Source organism: Apteryx rowi, unplaced genomic scaffold (genome assembly GCF_003343035.1).
Source record: "Apteryx rowi isolate R43461 unplaced genomic scaffold, aptRow1 scaffold_32, whole genome shotgun sequence".
Lineage (NCBI taxonomy): Eukaryota > Metazoa > Chordata > Aves > Apterygiformes > Apterygidae > Apteryx > Apteryx rowi.
The window spans coordinates 108,219-121,792 of record NW_020449641.1 but is presented as its reverse complement, the minus strand read 5'-3'; the positions used below and the strand labels follow the sequence as shown (position 1 = coordinate 121,792).

At 44.3% G+C, this 13,574-nt stretch overlaps 1 protein-coding gene across 1 annotated transcript in view; it reads left to right on the top strand.

Annotated features, from left to right (window-relative positions):
- The window catches only part of LOC112968547 (guanine nucleotide exchange factor DBS-like), a 164,861-nt gene extending 157,728 nt beyond the window's left edge, over positions 1-7,133 (top strand). Inside the window, exons 30-34 of the mRNA XM_026070972.1 lie at positions 1,516-1,602; positions 3,884-4,002; positions 4,593-4,705; positions 5,744-5,847; positions 7,033-7,133. Of these exons, the coding sequence (XP_025926757.1) occupies positions 1,516-1,602; positions 3,884-4,002; positions 4,593-4,705; positions 5,744-5,847; positions 7,033-7,133 (524 nt within the window). The remainder of the gene's footprint in view (positions 1-1,515; positions 1,603-3,883; positions 4,003-4,592; positions 4,706-5,743; positions 5,848-7,032) is intronic.
- The last annotated feature ends 6,441 nt before the right edge of the window (positions 7,134-13,574 follow it).

The following is a 13,574-nucleotide window of genomic DNA, read 5'->3' as shown; positions in this document are numbered from 1 at the left end:
ATATGTGCCTCTTTTGGGAGGTGATGGTCTAGACTGTGAGCTGGATCTGGAATTTCTGGCTGGCTTCTACCCCTTCCCATGAAGGGGGAAGAGAGGCTCAGGCAGCAGTAGGTAGCCAAGGGGCTACTTTTTACCTTCACCCACAGTCTGACCACTTGCATCCCTCTTCCCTTGTCAGGGGCTACAGCTAATGGGAGGTGCAGGAGCTAGGTGCACGAGGAGTACAAAGGAGGCTAGCCCATACATTAATATCCATTTAAGGTGCAGTGTTTCATTTCAGTCAAGCAGACTTTCCACCTATTTGTTGCAGCAGGATCATTGGTTACAGTTTAATAAACAATACCAAAGAGTTAAACTGGGAAGTGATTCCCCAAACACTGGAAGATCACCAGCTTCCATTGCCAGAACTCCCCTTTATGTCTAGACCTGCCAGAGCATATTGCCCTGGGGGCACAAGCTGCAGGGTAGCCCCCTCGTGGGATGGGGAGGAGGGAGATGCAGGCTGAGGTGTCCTTTCTTTTGACTCTTGTCTGCACAAAACCTTGGTAGAAAGGGCAGGTGGCCACGTCAGTGGTGGCACTGGTGACATATTCAGAGCTATCTCCCATGTCAGCCCCAGCAGAAGAGAAGACTGGAACAGAGAGGTTGGAAGAAGCATTTCAGAGACAGCAGATGAAACAGTGTTTTTGCTGTTTGCAGAATATTTCTTGCTAGTGACCCCTGGCACTAAGTTCAGGACCATCCTGACACCCAGCACCAGAGTTTCCTGAATGTTGATGCTCATACCTCACTTCAATGACAGATACTTCTCATCTCACCATTACATGTCGTTACAGAGGCAGGGCATATTTCATGGCTCAAGTACTGTTCTCAGAACTAAGTGGATCCTCACAAGTTGAAAACTGTGGTCCTACTGCACAGCATCCCTCATGAGACTGGGTTTCTTTAAGTAGGAAACCATGAGCACTGTCATCCCCCTACCAGCAGATATTGCTGCTGCTGCTAGAGCTCTGACAGAGTTAATAACAGTAAAGATACAGTTTGCTTAGATACAAACTTCCCTGCAAAATTGCGTTCATCAGCAGTGCTATCATTCATTTCTGCTTGGGAAGAGCAGTCTCCCTGGTCCGTTTTCATTGCTGTAGGGATGGGCATCTAAACCAAATGCCATCACTGACAGAATGATTTGAAATGCTGCAAGGAGAGTAAGTTAAGAAAAATGCACAAGGAAGCTGTAGTGAAATGGAACACTGCACCGTTCTCTCAGCAATCGGTGTCATTAATTAACATCAGTATTTCTCTTTGGTTCTTTTGGTTGTTCTCAGTCCGTCTCTGTTACTGTTTTTCTGTGGAATGCTGCTGTGTTTTCATTCATCTTTTTATAAACGTTGGAGCCCAGTCCACTTGTCTGTTAAAGAGACTACCAGTTGCAGAGGTGATACAGGAATTCACATTGTACTGGTTGTCTGATCACTATTTCACTTTTAAGACACAAAATTGTACTTCCTGTCACAGATGCTTTTGAGAACACCATATTGGCCCAGACTAAATGTAGTACCGGTTCCACCACAAGACCAGTACCTAGATCTGCTTCACAGACAGGTAAACAGAATTAAAGCATTTATCATTAACCCAATTTGAGAACATAATATAAATTTATGACAACATTGACTCTCTTTAACTTAAAGATATCTCTCTGTTTTTCCCATACAATGAATATTATTTCCCTTGAAAGCAATGAAAGATCAAGCTGGGGTGACTTACCAAGTATTGAAACAACATATCAGATTCTGATTTTATGTAGATCATAGGTAGGCACTGTTGAAAATATTTCTTTGAACTGATGTCAGAGAGTTCAGAATTTGATCTGTGTTATTTTATAGCTTGAATGAAGCATGTAAATCTTACTTAGGCTCTGCAGTCTCTGAAATTGCAACAGCCATTTATAAGGAAGAGGAAGGCTGAGATGATGCGGGTATTGTAAGAAATCCTTTTTGCTTCAGCTATTGCCTTGTATCCTTCCTACAAATTACAGTGGCAAAAGCCCACTGAAGCTTTGTCTAAGCAGGAAGGGGGATTTCTTTTTCTTTTGGTGTTTGTAAATCAGGCTGTGAATTTGAACTAAAATTGCTCTGGCAGCATAAAGCTAATTAGCATCAGTGTATTCTTGTACATGTAGCCAGTTGGTAGCGTTTTGCTGGTGTCGTTCTACTGACTTACAGGGCCCAGCTCTATGTTCTGCATAGTCTGTAGCTGAAATTGTCTCTTTGGTCTGAAAGCTCTGTTGGTATAGACCCATGGTGTGGACCCTCACAACCCAGTACATGAATCCCATTTCGTAGGCTAGCTTATACCTTGAAAAGCATCACCTGGATGACATAACCACACCTGTAGGGTTATAACTGGTGATGCTGCTCTGGTGGAAGGAGTCACTGTCTCCCATCGCTGAACTGTGGTGGTGGGGCAGCTGCAGCCCTTATATAACAGGAGGGAGGAGAAGGGGCTGTGCAGCTGCGTGATTGCACGTTGCTAAGACTGGTGCCTATAGGAGGAAGGATGAGAATGGGGAGGGGTTAAATAAACCTATTAATAAGCCTGTGATTGCCAGATCAGATTGCTTTTCTGTTTACTCCCCAAACTGCCCCACCTGGGTTTTGTGTTGTCTGAGGCCAGGTTTTGCTGTGGCCTGGGAGTTCTGGCTTGTGCATAAATCCACCACTTGAGCACCTGGCTCTGTGCCTTGTTGGCAGAGCAGTGCTTTGCCATCCCAGGAGCAACAACCCACAAGCTGTAAAGAACTTGATTCAGCATCTGCTCTGCCCACGTCCCTGTGGATTGGCAATTGCACAGCAGGTGCAGTAAGGAGGAAGGCACAAGATGATTTGACTGACTCCCCTCAGCTCATATGTGTCTGGGCTGCAGGATCACTTGATAGATGCAAGGTCTGTTGCTTCCTAGCTGGGCTGTAGTCATCTGTATCAGAAAGAGGATAGGCATCAGGTGTGAAGGGAAGCATGGAGCAAGAGTGCTGTCTGTACGAGAGAGACAGAGTTACCTTTCCATCCTGGGAGCCTCAGGCAGGTGGGACTTATGAGGCTTAGTCTGAATTTCCCTCAGGAAGCAACCTCTCGGCATGGTTTTGTACACAGGGTCATGTGCTTGGGCTGGGGATCCCTCTCTCTCTCTCTCTCTCTCATTAGGTCCCTTCCACTGGGCTGTGGTGTTTATGTGTGCAAATCATGCAAGAAAAAGACTCACAGCAGAAATATTAATGAGATCTTCTTTCCTTACAGCCCAAAGGCTGTTTGTTGCAGTGCCTTGTTCTGTATTCTGTCCCTTCCCTGCATTTCAAGCCTGCTTCAAGGCATGGTCTTGTAATTTGCTCAGGTGGTAGTATCACCTTAGGGTGAGATGGAGATCAGAAGTCGACTGAAATTCAATGGCCTTGGGCCTCATGTGCCAGATAAATATATGGAGGTAAGCTGGAAACAGAAGGAGTACGCCATGCTGAAAATCACATGAGCAAAGTTATCATTTGCCACAGCATTTATTCTGCTGAAATAACCTGGCTCTTGCTTTTTGTACATCCTGAACTGATTTAGCATACTAAGTGCACAATGTATGATGCACGCGTATATCATGGCCACACAATCTGCCCTCCCCCAAATGACAGCAAGGAATACACTTTTTTAGAGAGATGATAATGACTGCACCATAATTTTTACGGCAAAATCAGGGAACTGGCTGTAAAAAGGTACAAGCGCTACAGTAAGTGGAACAGTGGGAAACGAAACTGTGACTTTTATTATTTTAAAAAGCTTGAGTCTAGAAGGGGCTGATGACCAATAGGTAACTCTGTTTTTGTTTCATCTCCTTTGAAAAGGTTGGCCCAGCAGGCAAATGCCATCTCTAGACACATTTGAAGATTTCGAAGCCATCCCCTCCAGCACAGATGAACTCTCCAACTCTTCTGACATGGAGGAAGAGACCAACCCTAACAATGTAATTCCTCTTTCAAAATACACTAACCTCTATCTTAGCGCAACCTTCTCTTCTATTTAGAACAAGACTTAAGCTGCAAAGTTTGTTTTTACACCAGCCTTAAATTCATGGATGTGTGGGAAGACAGGAGATGGGACTCTGACCTGGGGTGTTGGGGGATTTTTCCATGGTTATTTATGCATCAGGATCATAGGAAGTCACTCTTACTTGCAAGCTGCAGCTTTACCTTTATAGGAGTAAGTTACTCGTAAGAGTAACTTACTGGGGGAAAACTGTGAGCCCTTTAAAAATAAGTAATTTCAGATTTTTCCAGATCACTTAAGCTTATGTCTCAAACCCAATTTCTTTGTCAGAATAATGACAGGTTGATCAATTCTAACACCTGAATGCTCAGGACAGTTCTGTGGTGCGATTGAATAATGTTTAACCTGGGCATGATAAAAAGAATGAAAAGTGACAGAATTCCCTAGAGAAGAAGTCTCTGACTGCTTGTAATGCCTAATTCTGTATTTAACCAAAGCATCTCTCTTGCACAGTGTTCCTTCATCCATGGTGACTGAATTTCTGGTGCATTGTTTCATTCATTTTAGGGGACCAATCTTTTCCGGGTAGAAGGCAGTTTTGACAGCTGTTTCCCAGATTCTCTTACACTAGAAGATGGAGATTTAGTGCAATTTGTGCAGGAAGGAGAAAATGGACAATGGTAAGTATAGTAGAGAGACAGAATATAGCAGCTAGAGCAGCTGTAACCTTCTGGAAAAGGTGGAAGATGTTTAGAAGAATGTAAAAGCATCTTCAAAATCAATCAGAATCCACTCACCCCATTGACAGCAATGTGAAAGAGGCAGAGGGGGCCATGAACATATGAGTAGCTTTGGTGAAATCCACCTGGTTAGCTTTCATCCAAAATGCTTGTGGCATGAGGCTAGAGAGGACAGAAGTTTGCATAAAGGGAAACAGAGGCGAATATTTGGGCTATTGACATGTTCCAGCAAAAAAGACAACTATCAAAGGCAGCCTCCTCCCATAGGATACATCAGTAAAATCCCCATGCCTTCAACAGAGCTGCAGCAGTGAACCCAAAAGCATATTTAGCCCCAAAGGCTTAAATATAAGGCTATACTCAGAAGCGATTGACAAAGTGGAATGAATTTGGCCCCCTTAAGCTCATATACGTTTCAGCATATTTATTCTCAGTTGCTGACCAGTGAGTGTTAGGAACAGACTTGGCTGGTGTCTGAATTCTCATTCCACGGGAAATTTGGCGGAAAAGGATCTGATCTCCTTGAAGGACCCTCACAGTCAGACTCCTTGGGTCTCACTCAGAAGGGACATGCAGCAAACCCCGTGGTGGGAGGTGAACTAAAACCATCCACTTAAGGTGATATTTACAGCAAGAGGGATGGACAATATGGAAGATTCAGTTTCTTCAGCTCTGAGTTTGGCCCAGGGTCTGAAGCACAGGCCAAGGCCACTGCTTCATTGTCGCACACAGTCTCTGCATGTGAGCTTGCTCTGGGATGCTGCGTGTCACCACCACAGTCTCAGGCTGCTGAAATTTAGGCTTAGGCGCTGGTGACCTGTAGGACTGCCCTGGGTCCTGGCATGTGCTTTGCACCTACTTGGTAACCTCTGTCTTCTTCCTTAGCTTAGGAAATAGCTGTCCAACATACGCCTCTAAGAAACACAACCCAGGGAAAGGGAATGGAGGGAAATGCACTGACTGTTCTCTGTGTTTCAGGTTAGTGAAGAAACTGGTTTCCGAGAAAAGCGACTGGGTTCCTTCCAGTATACTGCAGCCAGCAGAGGGAGACAGTAACAACATAATTAAGAACAGCAATGCAGGTAATAGAGGCAAGGTCTTACTGGTGTTTGAAACTGCCCTCTCTTTTTTTTTTTTTTTTTTTTTGCTTAGTAAAAAAGGATGCAATAAACAGTGCACTTTCTATATTGCAGTAGTCAGCCTGAGCGTATGTCTGTGCTGTGGTCCCTGGTGAGGCAGCTGAGCTAGCCTGAAATTTGCTACCTTGGGTGTCAGAGCTAGCTCGGCACAGCAGCTTGATCTTGGCACAGTCTCACTGTCTTCCCCTTCTCAGGCAGAATTTTAATCTCCCACTGAACTGTTGCAGCTACCAGTACCTGGACTGGCTACTTTACAGCTAGCCCAAGTGTTTACAGGGTGTGTTGTAACTGCAGGATAGCTTTCATCATAACACAGGTGGCATTTGGATTTAGATCAGCGTCAGGGCTGTGGCTGTGGTCTGGCTTTGAAAACATTAAAATCTCATGAACCATTAATGCTTTCATCATATTTCCACTACTGACTCCAAAGGCTGGAGGAAGAGCAAGTTCTGGGGAAATCCCAGCCAAACTGGAACTAAAAGTCACCTTTTGTCCAGGTTTTGTTCAGATCTAACACCAACACATGTTGCACCACAAGAGCTGAATCTCAGCAACTCTTCAGATCAAATGGTTTAAAATTTTTGATTAATTTTTTGCCTGTCCTTAAACATAATTGACCAAAGTGTGCCCTGGTTTGCTTCTGGTAACAGAAGAAAGAAAAGCTTGGCATGTTCCCTGGAGACCTATAATAGAGAGCTACCGGTATTTTATTCTGATGAGTTACTGGTTTTGTTTGATTGTTTTATGTCAATTTGTTAAAGTGGAGACTTTAACAAATCTTCTTGAAAGTTAACCAGCATTTTTTGCTGTGATTTAAAGGGAACTTGGTAATTGCTGCTGCCTTCACCTCCACAGCAGGTGAGTTCTGTCTTCAGCCTCAGTGCCTTAACTATGGCTCTGTTTTTTTTTGCTATTCTGAATGCTTTAAAAGGAAAACAAATCCACATGTGTGACAGCTAGTTATTGCCCAAAGAGCCTCCCTTGCCCTTCATGAAGGAAAGTGGTAGAATTGTGATTGCTTATTTTATTTTTTATTTACCTCAGGCTTCTAATAAGAAACCTCAAGACTGTAGATGGAAAGTCGTTTAGATGTGTCATAGTGACAGTGCCCATGTCCTCCTTTTTCAGATATGTACAATGACTCCTGCAGCATGGCCTCAGTAGAGTCGGAAACCAAGGAGAGCGAGGTGGCCAGGAGCTTACCAGCAGAACAGAGGGCTGGCAGCTGAACTGCAGGATCACCCTTCCTCAGGACTCCATCCATCTCTTTGTTTATTTTGGGTGGACACTGGATCAAAGTTGCCTTTCTCACAAGCTCTGAGCTTCACAATTCACTAAAACTTCATCGGCATGAGAACTGTGGTGTCCAGCTGGCAAGCTGGGAAAAATAAACTTGAAAGGTGCATCAAACATCCAGAGAACATCAAAAACCACCTTCAGTATTAGATGGAAAAATGCTTCTTGCATTATTTATCAGACTTTCAAAAGATGTGGCCTAAATTAGGTCAACAGTAGAGCTGAAGAGTTACTATGCACGCACCTTTTGGCAACTTTGCTTAAACACCAAGTTACTGCAGAGGGACACATGCATGGTTATGAGTTCTTGCTCTACCATGGGGTCGCCCGGAGGTTTTTCCATTCGCTTGCCTCAGTGGCTGTGCCTTCCCCGCCCTCCTTAATTCCAGCGGATACATCACAAATGTGCCCTTCTTGCTGATGGTCAACACCAAAAATGTCACATTTTAGGGTGGCTGTGGAAAGAAAACTTCTGACTTGGACCATCAGAGAGGCTTCACGCAGCAATGACATGACTACTTTTGAAATGGCACAGTGAACAACCTGTTGCATACAGCATTATTTTGGGATGATGCAGGTGGCAACTCCTGGCTGTGAGGCGGAGGTGCAGGGCTTAGCAGGGAAGCAGAGACGTGTGACAGCTACTGTGACAAAGAACATTTTGAACTCTTTTTACAATATAAGTCATTCCTCCGCCCCCTCTGCAGTCTGTGGTTGCTGGATCACATTCCTTCGCATTTGGTGCCGAGAATTCAATTGAATGCCATTTAATGTCATATGTTTGAGTAGACTGCATGCTTTCACTGTGTGCTGGCTATGGAGTAGGTACATTTCATCTCCCCTTAAGGAATATACTTAAGCATTGCAAATAGGCAGTGAGCATTAGATGCTCCAATGAGTGGATAAAGTGTTATTGTTAAATACTTCTTCTTTTCAGGACATTTGATTAAAGGACTGTACCAAATCTCTGCCACATAAGGATGTAATGTATCATATAAAGTGGTTACAGATATTATTATTCCTATACAAGCCATTAGCTCATTTAGAGCAGCTCTGAAGGCATGAAAGCATTTTGATGGTAAGTGGGTTTTAGGTCCCACAAAAGCTGCTAGTACTTTAGCAAAGATAAATATTGACCAAGGGTTGCAAACAGGCAAAGATCAGCCAGAAGCCTAGAAATTCAAGAGTCAGTGATTAGTTTTCCCTATTAGAGACCTTCTGTTTAACCCAGAGTCTAGTGATGCTATGTGTAAATAATAAACCTGACAAAAGCACTAAGAACGGAGATGAAGCAAAACCAAAAAGCACTCTTTAGTAATTGAACCTCTGAGCAAAATAGTAGGAGTCTGTAACATTTCTGTTATCCTCTTTGCAGGGACCTGAATGTTTTTCTTTGTGTCTCAGTGAAGGCTGGTATTGCAGTTATCTTCGTGTGCGAGTCAGGAAAGCTGTGAAGCAGGTAAATAGTCCTAGTCAAGAAAAAGCCTTGAAGTAGGTAGATAAAGGCTTCTTCAGATCTTGTTTGCCTTTGGAAGCTTATTCATTAATTATGAGTTGCACTGTGGTGGGGCTAGAATGGTTAATTCCCATAAGTAAGGTTCTTATAACCCTCAAATAATATCTAATCCCCATGGTTTCTGATGCTTTCTGTTCATGACTAAAGGATCTGAGAGCCCTGTACCTTTTTGGAAGCTAATCTTGTCCTACAGAGATAAGAGCTTGTCCATTTTGTGCTTGTCATTTACCTTAAAATGACACATAGGCTCTCAGGAACATGACTCCTGTTAAAAGTTACTGAAGTTATGAGAGCATCTCAAGGGAAGAATTGATTCCTTTCTGTCCCCCAAGGAAATGAAGTTGCATTTTCTTGTAGTGCAATCATTTTATCCTCTTCATAAAATGATTTCATTTTGGTTCCTTAATTTTTGCACAGCCTCATAACAGTGCTCCTGTCCACCCCTGCCCTAAGCACAGGAGAGAAAAGGGGCAGGGAGCTTTGATTGCACATTAATATATGTAGTAAGCTTGTGTGTGTACGCGTGTGAGTGATGGGAAAATGTTACCCAGTATATATGAAACTGCCAAAACTAGGATTTGTCACATTGCTGACTTATGGAAAGACCCAAACCTGCACTTTGGAGTTTCTCTGGAGGAATCTCATTCTAATGATGAAATGGCAGTGCAAGCCTTTGTTTGAACTCAAGAGGGGAAATCAGGTTTGGTGAGTCCTCTTTCTACCTCTGCTGTGTGCAGGGTGACAGTGGGCGAGCCCTTTGCCTGCTGGTGCCTCAATATCCTCCTGTAAAATGGGAACAGTGTTAGATTTCTCTTGTGCCCATTTCTGATACTAAATGCTAGCACATATGCAAAGACTTGGGGACCCCTCTGGGGGCAGCAAAGCATTCACCCCCGTATGTCCCACTGTGCCCTCAGGAAGCATTAGTGGTGGCATCCTGTGGGGTGGTCTGGAGATGGACTGGGGAAGGGGATTGCTGCAGCGGTGTCTCCTCTCTCCCAGTCCACCAACCCATTGTGATAACTGCAAAGGTATGGGCTGGATTATAACGAATTCTCCTCCTTACTTTGGTTTTGAAAACAATATCTGAATTCTTTTGCAAATTCTCATGTTTCATCCTTGTGGACCAAAGCTTGAGGCACACCTGCACCATGAATGTACTGAGGATGGCTAGTAACTCACTTCCCCATAGCTGTAGGTAGTAGAGACAGGGCACTCAGGTTTCAGCTGGCTTTGGGAGCTGGTAGTTTCACAGCTGTCCTCAGACACTGCTGAACCTGAGCAGGGAGTGCTCATCTACTAGTTGTCTTTGACCTTCCTACAATACCAGAGAGCCCAAGGCAGCTGCTTGTTTCTGTCTCTGTTTTACAAACTCACCCTAAAGCAACTATTTCAGCTGTTGCTGGGGAGTAACTGGGGCTCTTTCCCTGGTTGATTTACGTGGCGCAAATGAAAATGAGACAGTTGGACATTGTTGGGTTTGCTTTTTTAAAGAATGGAGTTAATGAAAGATTAGGCTGCTGACAAGTCTGAGAGCACCCAAGAACCGACTTTCTGGCTTTGCTGACCAGACAAAATGGGGCTTGATGACTTTTTTATAGTAGGCAGGGTAGTCTTTTAATCATTTCATCTCTGACAAGCAAGGTGGTAATTAAGGGTATAGCTCTCCATATAAAGTCTAGAATATGATTTGGTTAATGTCCAGCAAGACTATCATGTGCATTAAGGTATGGTTATTCTGTATCTAGATCTTTGACACTATCTTTTTCAGATAGATGGACCAAAAATTGTAGTGTCCAAGTACAGATTTCATTTCAGTGTTCTCCAGAGAGGATATAATGACCAGAAAGGTGTTTAAAAGTAATAGTTGCCAATAAGTTTCAGCTGTAGATGGGACAAGGTCTAAGGTACAAGGCCTAAAGCACACCTATGTTGTAGCAGCACACATGGGTCAGCATTGCACTCTTGCTGTTGGTCCATGTCTGCTGCTCTCTCTGGATTTGGACTGGCTGGACCTGCCCTCCAGGGGAAGGTTTTGACTTGGATCTCCTTCCTCCTTCTCAGCTGCCAGCTTCTGTGAAATGTGCAGAAACTTCATATCCTTGAAACTGCCCTCTGTGCAGTTTGGTGTAGTTGGCCAACAGACTCCTTCATTATTGGAGGTAATGTCAAATGCAGTCACCATGATACGTAACTCTTGCTATTTAGTAAACCAGGCCAAAATGTAATCAGGCCTGATCCTCTCCTGCTTTCACAGTCTAACCCCACTGAGTGGAGAACCAGACCAATGGTCTTCGCCTCTGTCATAAATGGCTGCGGCCGAAGCATGTCTGAACACTGGTTTTTCTTGCCAGCGACAACAAAGCTGTGTGTGTCTTATATTCTGGTTGTGTATGTGATGAAAAGCCATTTTATTATCCATCCTTTTCTTAGACTCTGAGATTTCAAACAGGATTGGATGTGAGAAAGATCATGTGCTTCCTTTCCAAAAATGCTCAAAGCCTGATCTGCTGTGAAATATATGATTAGGAATATTTAAGAATAAGAGAAAAAAAAAGAAGCCAAATTGTGTATACCTTATTGCAGCTGGAGCTGAAATAGCTGCTAAGATGTTTTCTGCCCAACGGAGAATTGGTACAGTTTGTTATTCTTGCATATTTTCCATGGTGTTGATGATGATGTATTTGTATATTGTGACTGATGAGAGATAATCAGACAAGGAAAAAGCACAGAATTCTCTTGGGGAATTACCTGTCCTTTTTTCCCAGTCAAGACAGAATGTATGAATTTGTTACAAGAAAAAAAGTGTGAAAATGAACTTTCTGTAATTAGGCCATTCTGAACTATGTAGAACCACACTTTGTTTGAAATTTATAAAAATTATAAATAGTAAAAAAAAATTGTGGTTGATGTTTCTATATGAAGTAACAAGTCAAGTGAGCTGTCTTTCTATTCAAAACAGATGAGTGTCAGTAAAGGCCCATCAACACAGCTGAAAAAATCCACACTTCTGTCCAATATATTTATGTGCAACACAACACATGTGTCACCGAGGCACAAAGGTTTTTTTTTTTTTCCCTTTACCCATCTCCCGATGATTCAGGAACATGACTAATGGACTCTCTTAGGAGAGCACAAAGCTTCACAAAGACAGTTCAGCACTGTGCATGCTAATGCTGCAGCCCCACGGCAAGGAAGGTGTAGGATAACAATATTAAAGTTCCCCAATGCATATCTGCATACCTTTGGCTACCAGCGGGTTATGAGGATGGGATAATTGACATAAATTCTTGCTTTGGTTCATGTAGAAGGGTAGGGAGGTAAAAAAGAGGGCATAGAAACACAATGCACATGCAGAAAGCAAAATAAATCATAACTAATTTCAGCCAGCATCCAGATTTCTGGGGACAAACTTCACTTCAGTTTGAAGCCATTTGCCTTATCATGTTACTTCGGTTCAATATTGGTATGAGAAAAGAAAGAATCAGGACCATGACAGATTCTTCCTCCTGTTCCGTGAGTTTATTACCTCTTTTCTAGCTCCATTTAAGGTTTTAAGGTCAAACACGATGCAGTGGCTACACCCCGGGATTCTAGCTGCACAGCAGCCCCGCTAGCCACGACCCTCCGGGTCTGTCACGTTTCTGCACTTTCTCCTTGTGTTTTTTTCTTTCTGTGTGAGGCTTTGGATGGGCAGAATTTTTATTCTGTGACTTGTGCATTTTTTTTTGCCTCCTTTGCTCAATGGTTTCGCTGTCCCCTTTGCAGGGCTGGAAGGCTGTAGGAGGGGAGCAGTGTCCGGGGCTGGCCACAGCTGAAGTGGTTTTGTAGCCGTGCAATAGCCAGCCAAGAGCAGTCCTGGCTCCGCAGTTACGCAGGGAGATCTCGCGGGTTTTATGGTTGGCTGATAAAGCCTGGGCTGGGGTTTGCTTATAAAAGCAAGCTGTGCCCCAGCCTGGCACTTGAGCTCAGCTGAGGAGCAGCGTCCGCTAGACCATGTACTTGGGCGTTAGGGCCTGGAGGGAGAGTGCGAAGCAAGGGCTGCCGCAGTACCTGGCGCCTTTCGGTGCCCCGGCAGCTCACCTGCAATAGCATCTCCAGCGCACGCGTGCTCACACGGCTGCAGGGTGCCTCAGGGAGGAGCCGGTTTGAGAGTTGTGTTCTACAGTAAATTTTCATGGCTTGGTATTCGTCCGCAAGGCAGTTAAAAGATTGGGCCGCGTTTCTTCCAGATTCAGGGTGGGTCTTTGTTAAAGTGCTGAGGGAGAGAGGGCCGGGCAGGCGGCGTGGGAATCTGGCACTCGCCACGAACGGCCCCACAGCAGCGCAGTCGCTCGCAGCGTGAGCTGGCTCTGCAGCGCCAGCTGCGCTCCGCCAGGCAGCGTCGGCCCGCCTGCAGATATCCGGTGCGTGCTGCAAACCTCCCCCCGACCCCAGCCGTGCTTCTGGGGTGCTTCGACAACTGCAGGCTGAGAGCACCGCTGCCGGGCTTTTCCGTCAATCTGCAAAACGTTGGCAATGTGACGAGGAGATATGAATGTTTCCGTCAAATTCCTCTTGGTGCACGTTTACAAGCCGGTTCCCTTCTGAGCTGCCCTAGTGAGAAGCAGGTACTATTCCCAGTGTGCCAGAGAGACACAACTCGCCTCCTGGCTGTGAAGAGGCTAATCTGGCAGGAGCATCCCTGCTGCACTGCAGTGAATTAGTGGCTTATCAGAGTTTGTTATATGACAGAGGTTGAATTGTCAGTTCCTTAGAAAGCTGGGTCTAATCATGTCTGAGCCACTGATTGACAGTTTTCAGTTTTCATAATTTAACTCCTGTGCCTGAAGATTTTCCTGTGATTCTGACTTCACCC